The 18,662-nt window shown below is 40.2% G+C and overlaps 1 protein-coding gene across 2 annotated transcripts; it reads right to left on the reverse strand.

Annotated features, from left to right (window-relative positions):
- Positions 1-551: 551 nt before the first annotated feature.
- Positions 552-18,624, reverse strand: LOC110049414 (short/branched chain specific acyl-CoA dehydrogenase, mitochondrial-like). Of its 2 annotated transcripts, XM_089292029.1 has the most exons (12): positions 18,557-18,624; positions 17,091-17,289; positions 16,498-16,598; positions 8,307-8,513; positions 6,292-6,462; positions 5,850-5,924; positions 5,415-5,465; positions 4,804-4,896; positions 4,150-4,239; positions 3,317-3,454; positions 1,878-1,977; positions 552-1,531 (listed from the first exon to the last, which is right to left on the reverse strand). In XM_089292029.1, the coding sequence occupies exons 1-12, from the start codon at positions 18,569-18,571 to the stop codon at positions 1,458-1,460; spliced, it is 1,314 nt and encodes a 437-aa protein (XP_089148155.1). In that variant the 5' UTR covers positions 18,572-18,624; the 3' UTR covers positions 552-1,457. The 2 variants fall into 2 exon arrangements, with proteins under 2 accessions (XP_089148155.1, XP_089148158.1); XM_089292032.1 differs by lacking the exon at positions 8,307-8,513.
- Between the last annotated feature and the right edge of the window lie 38 nt (positions 18,625-18,662).

Raw genomic sequence — 18,662 nt, forward strand, 5'->3', positions numbered from 1 at the left:
TTCACAACAGCTAGACTAACCGAGGGATAAGTGCCAATTTATTTTCCGTTTTACAAGCTATCAACTAGGGTATCTACAAGATAGTAATGCTGCGGCACATTCTGTTAATAGTGATGAATTCGAGAATTCGTACCCCCTTCTATATATTCTTCTTAAATCCTGATTATGTTGCTACTGGCTCGCTCCGCTCGCTCCGCAGCAATAACTATTAACTTTGTTCACTTGTTCAGACATTTCAGGCGCAAGGGGCTGATGCTTTAGTGTTACATTGTAATTATACTCGCGAATTTTACGTACGTTGCGATTTTGTTAAACTGACGTTTCGAGTGTTAGGCCTTCATCAAAGCTTGTGAGTAATGACTTCGAACAGGTTTAATAATTCAGGTGGCATTAAAATGACCCTTTTGACAACTTGCTCGCAATTGCAAGTAAACTTGCGATTCGCTCGGCCGTTCAACGCAAGTGTAAGTTTATACGGCATATTTCCAAGCTTGTGTCTACGTGCGAGTCCGTATGTAATTGTAACAGGACTGTAAGAAAAAGTTTACGGGTTTTCATTACCATCAAATATAGCTGAGTCACTCAGTTTATTATTACTTCATTTACACATTTCTCTATTACTGACTTTCAGCCTCTTTTATAGTCTTCAGGCTTAAATCTAATATAAACCCCTAAAATAAGATATAGACTGCAATAAATAAAATGGGTACATTGATTCAACGACCTCGCTTCCTTTTTATAAGACAAATAACAATATGTACCTGACAAAATATAAATATCACGTACAAGAAAATCGCCACCAAGGTATATTAATCTAAACGCAAAAATTCTGCCCCGCATTTGTATTTTAACTACTGTGATTGGTTGATCTACGGTCAAGTTTGTTTGAGAAACGTTGACTACTTAAAACTTTCTGCTCACATCATTGGTTGCTAAGTAACTGAACGAATATTTTCAGCGCTATGCGGTCGAGACAAGTTTCAGACCGATCACGCATTGTTTTGACAGGATAATAAAACTCGGAAACTCCACGGGTCCTCCACTAAGATTTGCCATTCACGGCGACTGTTCTCCGATTGAATTGAAACAACTTGCATTTTAAACAACAAAGAGTGGCTGATGTATTAACTAAGTCCAGTGTAAGTCGCTCGACCTGCGAGATTCGCACTGTTCATTCCTCGTCTCCACTGCACAAGTCCTTGACCTGCCTCTAAGGTCGGAGCTTCGAATAAAGAAGGAATACCTCCCTCATACCATTTGATCATTTGAAATTGTTCACCCAGGCGTACACTTGAGCACCAAAGATTTTATCCAACAGAGCAACCATGAGAGTTTGTCCATAATTACTGCACAGTACTTCAAAGATAATTTTACTTTTTGTGAAGCATCGGAAAAGTCCTTGATTGCGATGAACGTTCCACAGATTCGTTTGTCGATCCGTGAAAGAGAATTTTCCTCTATGGCTCAAATTCTGTCATGTTTTTGGCGATTGTCGACAGTTGAATGTTCGTGGTTCCCTCGTAAATGGCACCTGCAAAGGAAAAGAACCCCATGTGAAGTGTCTGCTGTAAAAAAAGCAAATAAACGGTCCAAAATAAATCATTCTGTCTGTTCAACTCAGCGATTGGTTGACGAAACTATGACACGTAAGCTCGCTTCAACCAATCAGAGTAAAAGTGTTGTTTTGTCGGCCAATCAGATCAAAACCACCACGTGGCTTTTCCCGCGCATGCTACATGCTACATGTTTCTGCTTCGAAGTCTGATTGGTTTATGATTTAGTTTGTGCCTGAAGTGATTGGCTTTGTAGAGTGATGCAAGAAGATTGTAACGAGAATGCGCTCAAAATGTCACAGAAAAAGAACACACCGCACTGACCTATTTTGCAATCTCGATAGAATTTCTCCACTGGATACTGTTTGGAAAAACCGACTCCTCCCATCAGCTCGATACACTTTGAAGTCGTCAGGGCAGCTACCTGATAACACACAAAGCAACAACAAAGATCATTATTTGTTTCAGTCTTTGACGACTCTTTGACATCTCCGAAACATTCATTGAGCCAGCGACATACAACTGATGACGTCTGTTGTTGATACGATCCTGTAAACGCTCGAGAGTATCGCTCAATCACCAGCTGGTAGAGAATCTAAAACTCTTCACGTGCGCCAAAGAGAATCTTTTAAACATGGCGCCTGGAAGCTACAGCAGAATGTCACGTGAGGAAAAGACACATACCTAAATATCATAAAACGAACTTCCAGTAAATGGAAGGAATATCGTATCAGTACAATCTATCGATACCTTCCTTAAGTACAAAGTTTCAGTACGGAAGTTTGCCTAAGTGAAAGACCTAAAAGGAACATCTGCCCCTAGTTAGCAGATATACTAATTGCTCGATCTATTCATGAACATAGTAGATTAAACAAATCAAGAAGTCTTTTATCGTTCTTCTTGTCATTCTGGATTTTTAACTATAACTAGACCAATGAGAATGTAAGATTCCATGAAAGAAATCAATCTTCCACATAAAAACTAAGATTCTTTGATGAAAGTTAGATGTATTTTGCGAGGAAAATCAAAAGCTATAGACATGTTTATTTATCCAGTAACGCGAAAACTGTCGCAAATCGATCACTTTGATTTTCTTGATGTCCACTGACGATTATCTGTCACTCTACCTCTGGCATCTTGTAACGATCGCCGGCTGTCAGATCGGGGGCTAAAACGAGCTGGAGTTACCTTGTGCCTCTGTTTCAAAACGAGTAGTCGTCCAAAACTTTTCAAATGAAAATGAGTTTCACTGACCTGCATGAGAAAAAACGTGTCGGCGGAACACATTTTCATATGAATGGTTTCGCACGGAGACTCGTGCTGAAGCAGAGACAAAAAGCAATTTGGAAAAGGCCTGTTATTTTTCCCGTTCCATGCCACACCCCAACGAGTTCATTTGTCTAGCCAACCATCTATCCGTTCACAGCGCGATAAGGGTCGATAAGTTAAAGCTTCTCAGACTCTAACCTCCCCGCCCATGTTCCTCTGAATTATCTTCTTTATTGCCCTTAGCAGTCACTCCCGAATATGACAAACAATCCTAAGAAACACCCTCATGACCCTTGAGTCCACAGCTGAAATTGAATGGAAACTATTGCCGCGATGTTTCGGACTTAATTTCATCCCTTCTCGCGCACCATTCATTACCGATTTTCCGAGACGCAACCCCAAATCACAAACTCAAGGACGTTCCTTTAGTTCTAGACAGCTGCATTATAATAAGAGGAGACCTTTCTCGTTATAAGTTACGAGAGCAAACTTGCCTCGCCCGCGAAGTACTTTGCCATAGCAGCTTCTCGTAGGAAGGAGAGCCCAGCCTCTTTTCTCCGTGCAGCATTGTACACCAACAGTCTAGCAGCTTCAATCTGTGTGAACACGTGCGCGACCTGATGATGGACAGCCTGCGGAAACAAGAACAAGAACAACAATTCAACACATTCCATTCTAGCACGATGTCTATCTAGAGCCATACATACGTACAAATAGCACCCTGAAATAACTGGTTAGGTTGTTTACACACAATTACAGTCGCATTTGATTTAAACTCGACACAAGTTTTTTACGAACTATTTGACAGACCCCTCCTAACTCTTTCCTAGTCAGAGGATGGCAAGGCAATGCTTACCTGCCAACAACCCTATCAAGAGCTTTGATAATAACTTTGAAATTTAAGAATTTTATTTGATCAAAATAGCAAGAAGGCAAAATAATCTATTGTGGCGAGGAAATGAAAATATCGTCAAGTATTGAAAAAGGAACTTGACGCATGTTCCTTTGAAAGTTTGCGAAACTCTTAAACAAATTGCTTTCCATATTAGAATTCTCAGAAGGTTTGTATTCCACATAGGAACACTTTTATTGTAAGTCTGCAATATAAGTTGTATAAAGGTACTCTTTTAAAAGATTGTGTGACAAGTCAAAGGAGTTCTTCACACGAGGCTCGTCAGAAAATAACTCTCTACATCATCATGACGTGCTTCAGAGTGGCGTGACAACCCAGGGCAAGACGGCTGCAGTCCACAGCTAAGGATGGCAAACGATTTTAGTCATGAGGTATGGTTGGTATACATAACATGTGACTTCTGGCTATTCTTACCTGAAAATCCCAGATCTTCTGACCAAACTGCTTCCTTTCATGCAAATAAGGAACTGTGGCATTTAAACAGCCCTCAGCAAGTCCAAGCATCTATAAAGCACAGAAGAGTATGACAGCAGAAGTTTTACTAATCACAACACTACACAAGTTACTTTGACACTACTCTGACAAAAATAAAAATGGAAACAAAACCATGTGGTCCACAAGTGATTAACTATAGAAAAGCACTCCAATAAGGCAACTGGCTCTAATGTCACCACTCTCTGGAGCTGGTCCTTCCTTCCTCCCTGAGAAGAGTTTGGGGAAGGATTCCATGCTCCTCCCCTGAACAGTGACTGGTAATCGAGCCTAATAAGGCAACAGTGTTTAGTATATGTTATCAACTTATCTCTGAATGTACAACTTCTTGAGGGTGTTCTGTGATTCTTATGCCTAATTGTACATTTTAGGAATGTTTTGAGGGTGGTCATGATTATGAGCAATGGTTCATGTTTTGGCAAGATGCAGTCAAGCTAAAATTTCAGCGATGAGACCAAACAAGCCTAGTATGCCACCAAAAGGTCACTTTTAATCACTTTATCTTATCAGTTATCAGTTCTGATAATTCTGAAAAACAATCTCATAGCAGATAAGTAGCATCTGTCAATCACTCACCTGAGCTCCAATCCCAATGCGTCCTTCATTGAGACAGTCAATGGCATACTTGTAACCATGACCAACTTGACCTAAAACTGAACTTGCAGGAACCTGTAGTCAGAGTAAATGGTAAAAATCAATATTAAAAAAACCCTGAACACTGACAGTTCAGAAGTTATACTATACTTTCTCATAGTGCAAGTTAAGAATATCATCTCTATGTTTCCTGTAGTTGTTTCCTTATTAGTGCCTTGTGTTTCTTGTTCCCAAGAACATAAAACATTATTTTTATAACCGGATGTTGGTTTGATCAGCTTATTTATACTGCTTATAAGCCTCCCCTCGCCAATTTATAAGCCCAACCAAAACCCCTTATAAAGTTGTATAAGCTCAGAGCTTAACACCAGAATTTTAAGGTATAAAGAAACCCAACAAATATAAGATGTATTAACATCGCAGAGCAACATTACAAAACGTATGTACTTTTTACAGTGCTTTTTACAGTGTTAATAATCACATTAGGATGAAACAAATCTTTTCATCATTGGCTTTGATTACTATATCGAGGTCACTGGAAGCAAGTGGTAACTGGAAGCAAGTTGCTGGAAACCTCTTGAAACATTTCTCACCTTTACATTGTCAAAGTTTACAGGACAAGTTGATGATGCTCTTATTCCAAGCTACAAAATTAAAACAGAAAAGTACGAGACAAGGTGGATTTTCCTCTGAATAACTACTTAATAGATGTAGTTATAACAGTCGCCATCCATGATTATTTAAGTCTTGATAAAACAATTGCAAGTTGTCCTGAAGAAACAAACTGGACCACTTGTTTTATAAATCAGGATGAACAATTCAGTTTATCTGGACCACAACAAAGTAAAACTTAATATTACGAAAAAATTAAAGAAAAATACTTATACTGGTAATTAGCCCATTATGTATATTTCTCATTTATTTTTGTTTAATTTAAAGACAGCCACATAAACATGAATAAAATGAAATTAGATTCTTCATCACTCTCCCAAACCTAGTTTAGTGTTAAAACAGAGAAACAAACAAACCTTGTCTTCCTTTTTGCCAAGTGAAAGCCCTTCAGTTTCTTTTGGGACTACAAATGTTGTAATCCCTTTGTATCCCTTCAAAAAAACAATAATCCATAATTAATTAAAAAGGCTGGTCAGTACAAATGCTTCCCATAATCCCACCTATTTTTCAGTCCATCAGTTTAGTAAAGTTCAGGAAAATCCTCCCAAAAAGGTAATCTGGGTTGATGGTTCATGTATATTCGACTCCCTTCTCCTTGTTGTCATATCTATTTGTTGCACTAATAGAACAAATCAGTCTTGTGAAGTGTTGATTAAATCATTAAAAGCAGCCAGAAATGAAGTATTTCACAAGACTTGATTCACTCTGAGGAAAAACTGGCCAACAGGTTATAAGAGCAACTACATTGGCCCTTAAAAAGTAGAGGTATACAGTAGACATAAAAATTGCATTTTCTACCTTTTCTGGTGCAACATTGGCAAAAACAAAAAACACTCCTGCATGTTCGGCATTGGTGATCCACATTTTGGAGCCATTGATTATGTAGAAGTCTCCCTTCTTTTCAGCCTTGGTCTTAAGAGCAAAGGCATCACATCCAGAGCTGACCTCGGAAAGGCAAAAACTTCCAACCTTGAAAGATGGGGTTAGACAACAACATTTCATTTACTAATAAATTGTTATATAGCATCTCAATCTGAACAATCCTGTAATGTTAGGAAATTCAAACTGCCCTTCTGTGTGTTACAGATGACCTGTTGCTGGCAATGGATAACAAAAAAGTGGCTGTTGTAGTGTTACTGGACATGTCAAAGGCCTTCGACAGCATTTCACATACTGTTCTATTGCAGAAACTGCAAGCACTTGGTGTCTCCTCTCCAAGCTTGGACTGGTTTCACAGCTATCTTACGGGCCGCTGCCAACGAGTTCGCATCCATGACACTGTTTCCGACCTACTTCCGTTGAAATATGGTGTCCCCCAGGGATCAATTCTGGGACCAGTTCTGTTCACTATTTACGTAAATGACCTGTTGTCTGTCCCTCTACACTGCAAATCTGCCTGCTATGTTGACGATAACAAACTCTATTTATCTTTTCCTTCAACTAATACAACTACTGCAATCGACAACTTGAATGAGGATCTAAAAAATATCTGTGTCTGGTGCTGCAAAAATTCTCTTCTAATTAACCCGGACAAAACCAAAGTTCTGTTTATTGGCGTGCCGCAACTTCTCCGCCAATTGCCTGCAGTACCTGTCTTAATGCTTGGAAAAGAAATCAATCCCGTCATTGTTGCCAAAGACCTTGGTCTTTATCTTGATCAATCTTTAACTTACAGCGATCACGTAACAAAAACAGCTTCTAACTGCATGCACAAACTGATAGAAATAAACAGGATAAAGCATTTATTGGATAAGAAGACATTGCTTCTACTTATGGATTCTTTTATCTTCAGTAAGCTGTTTTACTGTTCTACAGTCTGGTCAAACACAAGCAAGTCTAACATCGAGAAATTACAGTTGGTGCAAAATTTTGCTGCACGTATTGTATTGGGACTGCGTAAGTACAACCATATCTCACAAGGCATCAAATCCTTGAATTGGCTGCAGGTCAGCGATAGACTCTACATAAATGACGCTGTGATGACTTTCAAATGTATTCATAATCTTGTTCCAGACTACTTGATTGATAAATTCATTTTCCGATCTCAAATCGCTACAAGAAACACCAGACAGAGTAATGACTTAAACATTCCACGTTGCCGACTGGCTACTGGACAAAGATCATTTGCATATCGCGGAGCAAAAATCTGGAATGAGCTAAGTGATGATTCGAAAAGTTTACCTGTGAAAGCTTTTAAGGGACACTTGACCAAACATATTTTAAATGTTAATAATGTAAATTCTTAATATTCAATTTTAAACTTTGTAAATTTTTAAATCTTTATACTGTAATTAATTTTAGACTCCTTACCCAGTTTGTTTACTCATTTTAATTGACGTATTTTTATCTTTTTTATTCCTTTTGTAACTGAAAAGCCCCTTTGGGGAGTTGCAAATAAAGTATGTATGTATGTAAGTATGTAATTCAGAACTTTGCTATTGATCATTGTGGTCTATCCTGGCTTATGACAAAACTCTGTTTAAACATAGTAATAACTCATAGTGAGAAGAATTACCAATTAATAAGTTAAAGGATGTTCATGTTGTTAAAATAAAGATGTTCGATCTGATTTGTTAGCCTGAGGACTTGAATTAATTGTAAATGGCTCTTTAACTTGCATGAATCTGCTATGTTTAACGACAGTCACCTTGTGGTTAGTCATGGGCAACATCTGATACTCTAACTAATATGCTATGGATGTGCTACTGTATATCCTTGATACCCTATATGCATATCTCTAGAACAGAGTCTAAGTTGGCAACATTTGCCACTGAAAACAGCATTCTCTATACAGTCAACAATATATTATTTACCATATTCTCTGCTAGTCTGGGTAAATACTGCTCTTTCTGTTGAGGCGTTCCATACTTTCTAAACAGTGTGACAATTAAGGTATTCTGGACATCGCACATCACACTGACAGCTGGATCAATTTTGGCCAGTTCTTCAACAACAAGACAGGACATAAAAAATGATGAGTCTGTTCCTCCATATTCAGCTTCCACTTCAATTCCCATTAACTAGAAAGACAAGGAAAATAACAGGAATCAGTTCAGTAATTGACATTAAATTGGTTGACAAGGTGTTCATCATCCATACATTCTCCTTACAATACCACTACCAACTGACCATCTGATCAACCAACCGACCGGTCGATCAAATGACTGGGAGTCGATGGTGATTATCATTGGCAGCTTGTTGCTTTTGACAATCCTGCTAAGAAATTGATTGATTGATTGATTGATTGATTGATTGATTGATTGATTGACTGACAGATACATGGATATTTGCATGATTAGCTGAATAACAGATTTATTAACTCACTGACATACTGACTGATTGACAGACTGATAGATTAACTGACTTACTGATGGCAGACGGATTGACTAACAAATAGATTGGCTGACTGATCACCTTGCTGACTGACCTTTGAACCACCTGACCTTAACTGAATAAACAACTTACTCACCACTAACCATTTTTTGACTGATCAATCGATTACTAACTAATGGAGTTACTAATTAATCGACTGACAGTGACTGTTAATGGATTGTATGATGGATGTAGTTAATTAATTAAATTAATTTGTAAACTATTTCTTTAATTTTTTACTCCTATATTGCAAATAGAGATGACAAGACTGGAGGTCAACTTGAAAACCTTGCGACCGTCGGTAAGTTCCAAAAGATCATACTCACCGCTTGTAAATGAACTGCCATATCTTTAATTTCGCTACATCTGATACACAAGTCTTCCGTACCTTCCTTGCCTTAAGACTTCCGGCATGTAGTTCAGAATTATCACAATCTTTGACGAAAGAACTGAGGTGAAAATAGTACATTTACAAACTGCCGAGGTTCGACCTTGCTCGGAACAGCAAAACTCATGTGCCTTTTTTGTCACGTGGCTCTACATCGAGGGAAAACTGGCGCCTAGTGCGCAATACCACTGTTCAACTCAATGCAGTAGCATTTACATGGCTCCTCTAAAATGTTCATCATTTTAAACAAAACAGTCCTTCATCCTATTCTATGTCTCTGTATCTAGATCTTACAGTGTCTCTGCTAAATGTTTATACTCCAATTCACTCTGCGATCTCATATGGCTCCTTGTCGGGGATTCCCGGTCTCTCTTGCGATGACTCTAGCAGAAGAACCAGCTTGTTGATAGGTCAATCCAGCCTGGATCCCTTTGAAGTTTGGACAGTTACTGATCTGACCTGACCTTGATCATCTTGACGAGTAGCGAGCACTTTAGCCAAAGACCACCGGTTTCTGCATGTGTTGTTGTCCTTCAGCAATACAACATCACCTTCGGTAAAATTCCTACGTTGTCTTGTCCATTTGTTTCTCACTTGCAGGCTCTGTAAGTACTCTTTGCTCCATCAGACCCAAAACTCATTAGCAATGTGTTGCACACGCCTCCAACGTCGCTTACAATAGACATCTTCTCTTTGAAAATTTCCAGGAGGTGGAAGAATGAGCTTCGATTTGCCAGTTAGAAGGGTGTTTGGGGTAAGCGGTAGTGGTGAAAGTGGATCACTCAAGGTGTCGACCGTAAGGGGGCGACTGTTCACAACCGCTTCGGCCTCGCACATTAAGGTTCTCAACGCTTCATCGTCCAGACTGTGGCCGTGTTATCTCATGAGTGCCGCCATAATGTTTCGCACAGACAGAATTTGCCTTTCCCACACTCCTCCAAAGTTGCTCGCTGTGGCGGGATTCCTAACCCAGTCAATGTCATCCTTTAGAAGCTCTGCCTTAATCTGATCATCATCCATTTCTTGGAGCGCCTTCTTCAACTCGTTGTCTGCCCCCACAAAATTAGTTCCTTGGTCACTGCGGAGCTCTCTTATGGGCCCTCTTCAGCTAATGAAACGCCGTAAAGCTTGTAGAAATGAATCCGTTTCCATCGAGTGTGCTACTTCAATGTGGATAGAACGACTAGCCATACATGTGAATAAGGCTCCATACCTTTTGACTTCCTTCCTGCCTTCTTTAACATGCCATGGCCCAAAATAGTCTACGGCACAGTATGTAAATAGGGGCGCAGGCTCAAGACATAACTTTGGAAGATCGGCCATTTTCTGTTCTCCAGTACTTCCACGAAGATAGTGACAACTGACACATTTTGAGATGAAATGCTGGACAGCTGCATTTCCATTAATGATCCAATAACCGTTTGTGCGTAGCTTGTTCAACGTGACACCTCGTCCACTATGTTGGGTCTTCTCATGAACATGACGGATTATCAGCGTTGTGACATGGCCAGCTTTCAGCAAGATGATAGGGGTTTTAAGACTGTCTGTCAAGTTAGCTTTCTTGATCCGTCCTCCAACTCTTAGAACCCCATTGCTATCCAAAAATGGATCCAGTGTATGCAGACTGCTGGTTCTCTTCATTGCAACCTTTTTATCTTTATCCTCCTGTCAACATTCATGCTTTCAATCAGCTTGAAGGCCCTTTAAGACTTTAATTTCCTTTCCAAAGGCGTCAGCTTGCACTAACTTGATAACTTCTATTTCAGCCTGTTCCAAGTCGTTCACCATAACAGGCACAACAGCAGAACAACTTGTATAATCGCTATTTCGATCACTGTTCTGAGAGGTTTCTTTCGCTGAAGATCCACTGATTGCTTTGCTTATGCTCACTTTCAGCCGCTGTTTGTACATCATCCATAAAGCGATTGCTGTCTTCAACCTTTGCCAATTGGAAAATCTTTCTAACCTGCTCAGCATGTCTTTCTTCTCTTCTACGATGGTAGAATTGGCGGTGATCTTTCTCACTTCTGGACTGCTGGGGTCAATTTCATCTTCATATGAACCTTGCTTTGGCCAATGATTTTCACTTTGCCACAAGAAACCTGGACTATTGATCCATTGTGATTTCTGCAGAAAATCACTTGCATTCAGACCTTGCGAACCTTCATCTGCCGGGTTTGATGCCGACTCTACGTATTGCCATTGTGCTGGTGAAGTGTAATCTCGTATCAACTGCACTCTATTTGCCACATAGACTTGGAATCTTCGAGACTCATTGTTGATGAACCCAAGAACCATCTTACTGTCCGTCCAATAAAACTCTTCTATTCTCTCATAATCCAATTCGTTCTTGAGCACATCAGCCACTCTTACTGAGACAGCAGCAGCTGCTAGTTCTAGCCTGGGAATGCTGACTGTTTTCCTTGGCGCAACGCGTGCCTTGCCCATGACCAAAGAGCAATGTACCTGATTGTTGTCATCAACTAAGCGTAGATACGAGCATTGCCCATATCCAGTTTCTGAAGCATCCGACATATGCAGTTGCGCTGAGACAATCTGACCAAAGTCAGGGGGCTTGAAGCTCCTTGGAATGCTGAGCTGCTCTAGGAGGGGTAGTTGACTTCTCCACTTGTCCCAACGGGCAAGAACATCACCTTGGACTGGGTCATCCCAACTGTTGCTGTGACAAATTTCTTGCAATATCTGCTTTCCAACGAGGATGACAGGCGCTATGAATCCCAAAGGATCATAGACTGAGCTGATTGTTGACAGCATTCCCCTACGAGTACAAGGCTGATCTTTCAACTCTATCCTGAACTTAAACGCATCTGATTCAATGCACCATTGCACGCCCAAAGCTCTCTCTATGGGAAGCCTGTCTTGACCTAAGTCTAGGCCCTTAATTTCCTTTGCTCTATCTTCAGGCGATACTGACATAATCACTCTTCGACTGTTGCTGACGAACTTCGTGAGGTTGAATCCTCTCTTTGCGCACATATTCTTAACGTTATGAACAAGTTCTATGGCATCTTCCTCTGTCGGCACTGATTTCAATACTTCATCGACGTAAAAGTTCTTCTTAAGCGTTTCCGCAGCCTTCACACCAAACTCAGCTTCACTATCACCTGCAGTACGCTTGAGCGCAAAGTTTGAGCAGCCTGGTGAAGATCCACCACCGAACAGATGCACTGTCATACAGTATTCTTCAGGCTCCACTGCCAAGTCTCCGTTGGGCCACCACAGGAAATGAAGAAAATCCTGATCTTCTTCCTTCACCTTAACCTGGTAGAACATCTTTTCAACATCCACCATAAAGGCAACTTTCTCTTGTCTGAATCTTGTTAACACGCCAGTTAGTTTGCTGGTCAAGTCAGGACCCTGTAAAAGGTGGTCATTGAGTGATTCTCCCTGATAGCGTGCTGAACAGTCGAACACCACATGGATGCTACTTGGTTTTTTCGGGTGATAAATGCCATGGTGAGGTAGATACCACACCTTACCCTTCTGGGTTACTAACTTCTCAGAGTCTACCTTACGAGCATGTCCCATGTCTATTATGTCAGCCATAAAGTTAACATAGTCAGCACGGTACTTGTCATTTGCTTGCAGCCTCTTCTTCAAACCAGCGAGTCGCTGAACTGCTTGAGGGAGGTTATCTGGGAGCTGGATATTCTCTTCTCTGAACGGGAGTGGCATCTCATAGTGTAAGTCCTCATGGTGATGAATTCCCTCCTCAGCCTTCCTTAGAAATTCACGATCTTCTCGACACATAGCCGTTCCGTTTTCCCTTTCAGAAAAGTCCAGTTCAAACATTTGTTCAACAACTCGAGGCGTTATCTGTTCCTTGACGCTTCTCTCAGCTACAATGTAGCCACTAGCATCCTCAGCAACACTGGTCTTGTGGATCTGGATTCTGTTACAATGCACCGCACCATTGCCTTTGCGTTCAATTGGGCCATTAATGTGCCATCCCAAAAGTGACTGTACAGCATATGGATCGATCTGTTCTCCATGAATGATATCCCTTGGCCGTACTGCACTAGGGCAGTTAAGTCCAATCAGGAGCCCTATCTCTACATCTTCCATATACGGTGGTATGTGCTCGACGACTCTTTGCAAATGTGGCCATCCACTAGCTGTCTCTGGTCTAGGGATTTCATCTTGGTCTGCTGGAATGTGTTGCCTAACATAGGCTCTGGGAATGTCTAGATGTACATCATTTTCACTAAAGTGAGCTGCCACCAATCCGTCGACTACCTTGGTGTCAATTTCTTGTGTGCCGTGCATGGTGGTTAGCAATAACTTAGTCTCAGTTCCCTTAATGCCAAGCTTTTCCAACGACTCTTCTTTAATGAAAGTTCCACCACTTGCATTGTCAAGAATAGCATAGACTCTTATTTTGCGTTCGGGATTGTCCTTATGGTACAGCCAGATAGGGACTATGCCCATGTTCACAGGGATATCACCAGCCTCTGTCACATTACAAATGGTGTTACAAGCATTGGTGATTTGGCCACCATCTTTCCTTCCATCAATCTCCTGTACTTTACCTTCACCACTCTGAGCTTCAATTGTCGCTGCTTCTTGTTTCCAGTTGGGATCATGAAGTGATGTCGGATGTTTCTTACTACAAGTCTGACAGGACTTTCTACTCTTGCAGAGCTTGGCAATATGCTCAGAGCTGTAACATCCAAAACATAAACCTTTCTCTTTAACAAAGTTCCTTCGCTCTGTTAAAGGTTTCCTCAGAAACTCAGCACATTCGTCTAGATCATGTGCCTTGGAACATAAGGTGCAGCTGCCGGAATGAGGGTTTCGCGTGCCACCATCTGGTTTCGAGATATTCGTCCCAAAACTTGAACCTTTACCTCTCTTGAATCTTCGATCTCCTGGTTTACGGAATTTCTCATCTGTCTCCCTTGATTTGCTGACCACCTCTTCTGAATAAATGGGATCTGTAGCCAAATCAGCTTGCTCTGACACAAACTGACAAAAGTCACTGAAATCAGCCATACGTTCCTTGGCACTTCTAATTTTGCTAACTCTTTCAGTCCATTTACTGCGCAGATGTCGTGGCAACTTCTCCCACAGTTGATGAAGAACATATGCAGTGTTCAAGTCATTCATGTAAGCCATGCCTGTCATAGCGTTCCTTGCTTGCTCAAGAACAATGGAGAATTCCTGCAACGCTGATCCATCATTTGGCTTCACAGAAGGCCAGTTAGATATTTGGAAATGTATGCACTTGCAATTTTGTACGGGTCTCCAAAATGCTTCTTCAGTAGTCGTCTAGCTTCTTGGTACGAATCTTCACTTTTCATTTGCAAACAGCCCTTGATCAGTTCCTTTGCTTTGCCACTGGTATACTGATTTAAATAATACAACCGCTCAATAGAATTTTCAACCTTAGATTCTGTGAGAGTTTCAAAGGCTGTTATGAATGCTGGGTATGCCATGACATCTCTGGAGAATGTAGGTGGTTTATGTGAGGGCAATTGACTTCTAGCTTGTTGTGTAACAATCATCTCTGACAGTTCTGTTTGTTTCTTTTGGATATTTAGAAACTCTTGACATGTACTGTCATTAACAATAGAACTGGAATCTGTTCTTGATAAGTATTCACTTTCTTGCTTGTCATGTGACTGCTCAGCAACAATGGGTATTTCAGGTTGTTCTACTTCTGTAAACAGGTTTCCAGGAACGAAGGGTTGTGCGGATGGATTCATAGCAGAAGTTGTAAATACAGCACTAGTTGTGATAGGAGTGGTGGAGGGAGTAACCATGGAAATTGTATTAACTGTATTCACAACAGCTGGCACTTGTGGTTTTCCAGCAGTAACATTACTTATTGATACAACTGGCAAAGTAGCTTAATCACAAGAAATGGCTTGAGAAGTAATGGGAGTTGAGGTGTATTTCACTTTCATGGTTTCCAAATAATCATTCATGCCATCGATGTTTTGTTCCATTTCAAATTGCTCGTAAACCTTTTCTTCTATTTTAGCTTGTGCAATTTCTTGTCGAAGCTCAAGCTCTTCAGAAGCCATTCTTAGAGCTTGCCTTTCTTTTAAGAATGCTGCCTTAATCTCCAAGGCGGCAGCCTTAGCCTTAGCTTCCATTAACTTTGACTTTGAAGAAGATGAGGAAGTGAGAGAACGTTTAGAACGACCAGACAATCGTGATTTTATTGAGCCAATTTCATCATCGTGTTGCTTCTTTGCTTGGTTTAGGTATGCAATTACACTTTGCTTGAAGATAAACACCTCTTTATCGTGTGTATCAAACCATTCTTGGGCCACTTTGATCTCATGATCATCAGTCAAAGCATTAGTATATCGTTCATGCACTTCTTGTAACCTTAAAAACACTTGATCTAACACCTGCGATTCTACTCTCACTTGTTCAACATTCTTGAAACTTGATAATAGTGGTCGCACTTTGTTCATTTGTTTAGTTAAATTCGACAAAGCATTTCTTCGACTATCTTTTAATCTTTGAACTTCAAATTCCCTACCCTTTCCTGTGGGAATCCTTCTGCGGATGGCAGCTTCAGCCAACATGTTTTCTGCGCCTTTGAGCTCTTCAATATCGTTCAGCGGTGATATCGCGCGTGGTGAATGTTCCGGTGACGTCTCGAAAGGCAGCGACTCCAAGTCTTCTTGTTCCTTTTCCATTTCAAATTCGCCCAAAATATGTTCCTTTTCTCGATCCCCTTCGAATGTAACACTCTTTTGCTGTAAATTGCCGTCCATAACCAATGTTTACCATTCGTAAGGTCAAACTGTGACCATCGGTAAGTTCCAAAAGATCATACTCACCGCTTGTAAATGAACTGCCATATCTTTAATTTCGCTATATCTGATACACAAGTCTTCCGTACCTTCCTTGCCTTAAGACTTCCGGCGTGTAGTTCAGAATTATCACAATCTTTGACGAAAGAACCGAGGTGAAAATAGTACATTTACAAACCGCCGAGGTTCGACCTTGTTAGGAACAGCAAAACTCATGTGCCTTTTTTGTCACGTGGCTCTATATCGAGGGAAAACTGGCGCCTAATGCGCAATACCGCTGTTCAACTCAATGCAGTAGCATTTACAAACCTGATGGTTCATTTAGCCTCTAAACTCCTTGATAACTATGCAGTTAAATAATTGACACTACCCAAGAGACAGACAGACATACAGACAGAGAGACAGACAGACAGATGGATCGACTGACTGACCAATTCATACTCAAAAACTTACTCCTTGTTCAAACATGCCCCTGATCACTGATGGATCCGTCTCTGAATTCTTGTCCATTTCTGGGACTAAAGGCTGGATTTTTTCCATTGCAAACTTAGCAACTAGAAAGAAAATTAAATAACAGGTTTTTACTGACAAAATATGAGAAAATAATGCATGCATCCCTTTCTTGATGGTGATTTGACTGACAAACTGTGTCTTGGTATACTTACCTGAGGGAATGGAACTGCTAACATACAGCTTTTTATCCTTTTTTCTTCTTTTTAGATTTAGGGCTGCGCCTCGCATGGAATACTTTCCTGTTCATGCAATCCCTTTTGGTCTTAACATTTTATTTCTTATTGATTTGCTATATATGTACATATTAACCTATGAGAACAATAAAGTTGATAGATTAGGTTAGACACTAAGACTGTTTATTTGATAAACAGTTACATGTAGATAGATAATAGTGGAATCCTATAGGCACTGCCCCATTATAAACAACGCTATTTTCTGAAATCTCAACTCTCAAGAAGAGTCAAACATTTACAGAGACTGGAAATCATATAGGGTTTTCACATTTGACATCTGCAAAATCACAATAATTTTACCTGTTTCTTTCATCATTTCTTCCTCTTCAGAAAGCATTGTCAGTGGTCCAGTTACAAATGATTTAGATAAATCTTCTGACAAACGACTTGCTTCTGTGGTCAAACATCGGCCAAGCCAATGAGGCAAGTGTCTTCCAGTAATGCATTTCTTGATGCCAGTTGGTAATGACCTCAAAGGCCTCACAACTGATGGCAACATCTAGTATCATTATAATTTGTATTAGAAACAGCAAAACAATTTTAGTAGCCTGATCAACTATTCCCTTAGGAAAGAACTTCAAACTAAAAGTGACAGGGGTAATTACGGTGCTTTCAATGAGATAATTTTTGAAGTAGGTGGTTTCCTGGTACAGCACCAGTCAGGGAGTAATAAGAGACCCATAACAACTTCCTCCAAGGGTTAAGGGTCCAATGATTGAAAACAATATCTGCCAGAGCTCAGGTAGCTGTTAAGTCTTATTAAAAGCACTGTAACCATCAGAAATGTTCAAAGGAAACACTTCAGCAAACCAGAACCTAAATTGTTTCCTTCCATTCCCAATAGAGCTTCTTAAACTTTGCACAAATGCCTTGTGATCACAGTGCTTTTAATCAGACCAGCAGATACGGGAGCTTTAGCAGGTAACATGAACTGTTTTACAAATTCAGTTTTACTCCCAAGATGTGCCACTAAGAGGTAGTTCCTGTCACCCCGAATGGTGATCTAATTGTGACGAGTCTATTAACAGTACTGAGGCACAAAAATTTCTTGCCTATGATTTGACAATTCCATTATTTCTTTGTACAAACAGTACTACTTGTTGGCATTTACTGCAAACTAACCACTACATGGAGAATGCACGAATATAATCTCTGTAGTGTTTCATCATCTCAGTTTGGAACTGACCCTCTTGAATCTCACACGTCTTGTGCAATATGAAATTAGCACAAGGTGAAATTCTGGTTATATTCTTCATTGCTTTACTTAGGATTATTAAAAAATATAAGAAATCAACATGATATATACGAGTTATTGACACGTTCAAGGTAAAATGAATGTTTTAAAAACAGTCAGCCGAGTATAACTTGCCCTCCCTCTATCATGGAACTTTTAGTGAGGGGTAACCTATGACTGAAAATACATGTACTTTATCACGACTAATCACGGAACAGTTTAAACACAGCAAAGAGAGAAAAAGACTAAAATGACATGGAAATTAAAGTTTAAAAAAAAAAATCACAGATTTTAAACCTATATAGCCCAATCCCATGGTGAGTCATTTTAAACTCACAGCTATTTATGTAAGCCCTCGCGGGTCGATCAACTTTGGACGAGGTCATTCAACACAAAGCTGGGCCGTGTCGCGTAAAATTGTCCCTTGATTACTGGGTGACGGTTCCTTCTAAAGCCCACATCTTACGTTTGAATAATAATTCTTAACTCTAAACCTAAAGTGCACTAAAAAAGAAGGAAAACGGAAACAAACCTTGCAAAGCGCCATTTTGTCACGACGTCACGTAACTCACGAAGATACGTTGCGTAAGGCAAACTGAATTGTCTTTCTCGTGTGCTGCGCGCGAAATAACTTCGTT

The sequence above is a fragment of the Orbicella faveolata genome, unplaced genomic scaffold (genome assembly GCF_042242905.1).
Source record: "Orbicella faveolata isolate gen_17 unplaced genomic scaffold, um_ofav_v1 contig_1, whole genome shotgun sequence".
Classification (NCBI taxonomy): domain Eukaryota; kingdom Metazoa; phylum Cnidaria; class Anthozoa; order Scleractinia; family Merulinidae; genus Orbicella; species Orbicella faveolata.

What these genes read in the sequence shown, in the direction of transcription:
- LOC110049414 (XM_089292029.1), bottom strand. An exon ending in CCAGACTAGCAGAGAATATG is followed by an intron (nt 6,463 to 8,306) that starts GTAAATAATATA and finishes CCATCTTTCAAG; the next exon opens with GTTGGAAGTTTTTGCCTTTC. An exon ending in CTATCGAGATTGCAAAATAG is followed by an intron (nt 1,532 to 1,877) that starts GTCAGTGCGGTG and finishes TTTCCTTTGCAG; the next exon opens with GTGCCATTTACGAGGGAACC.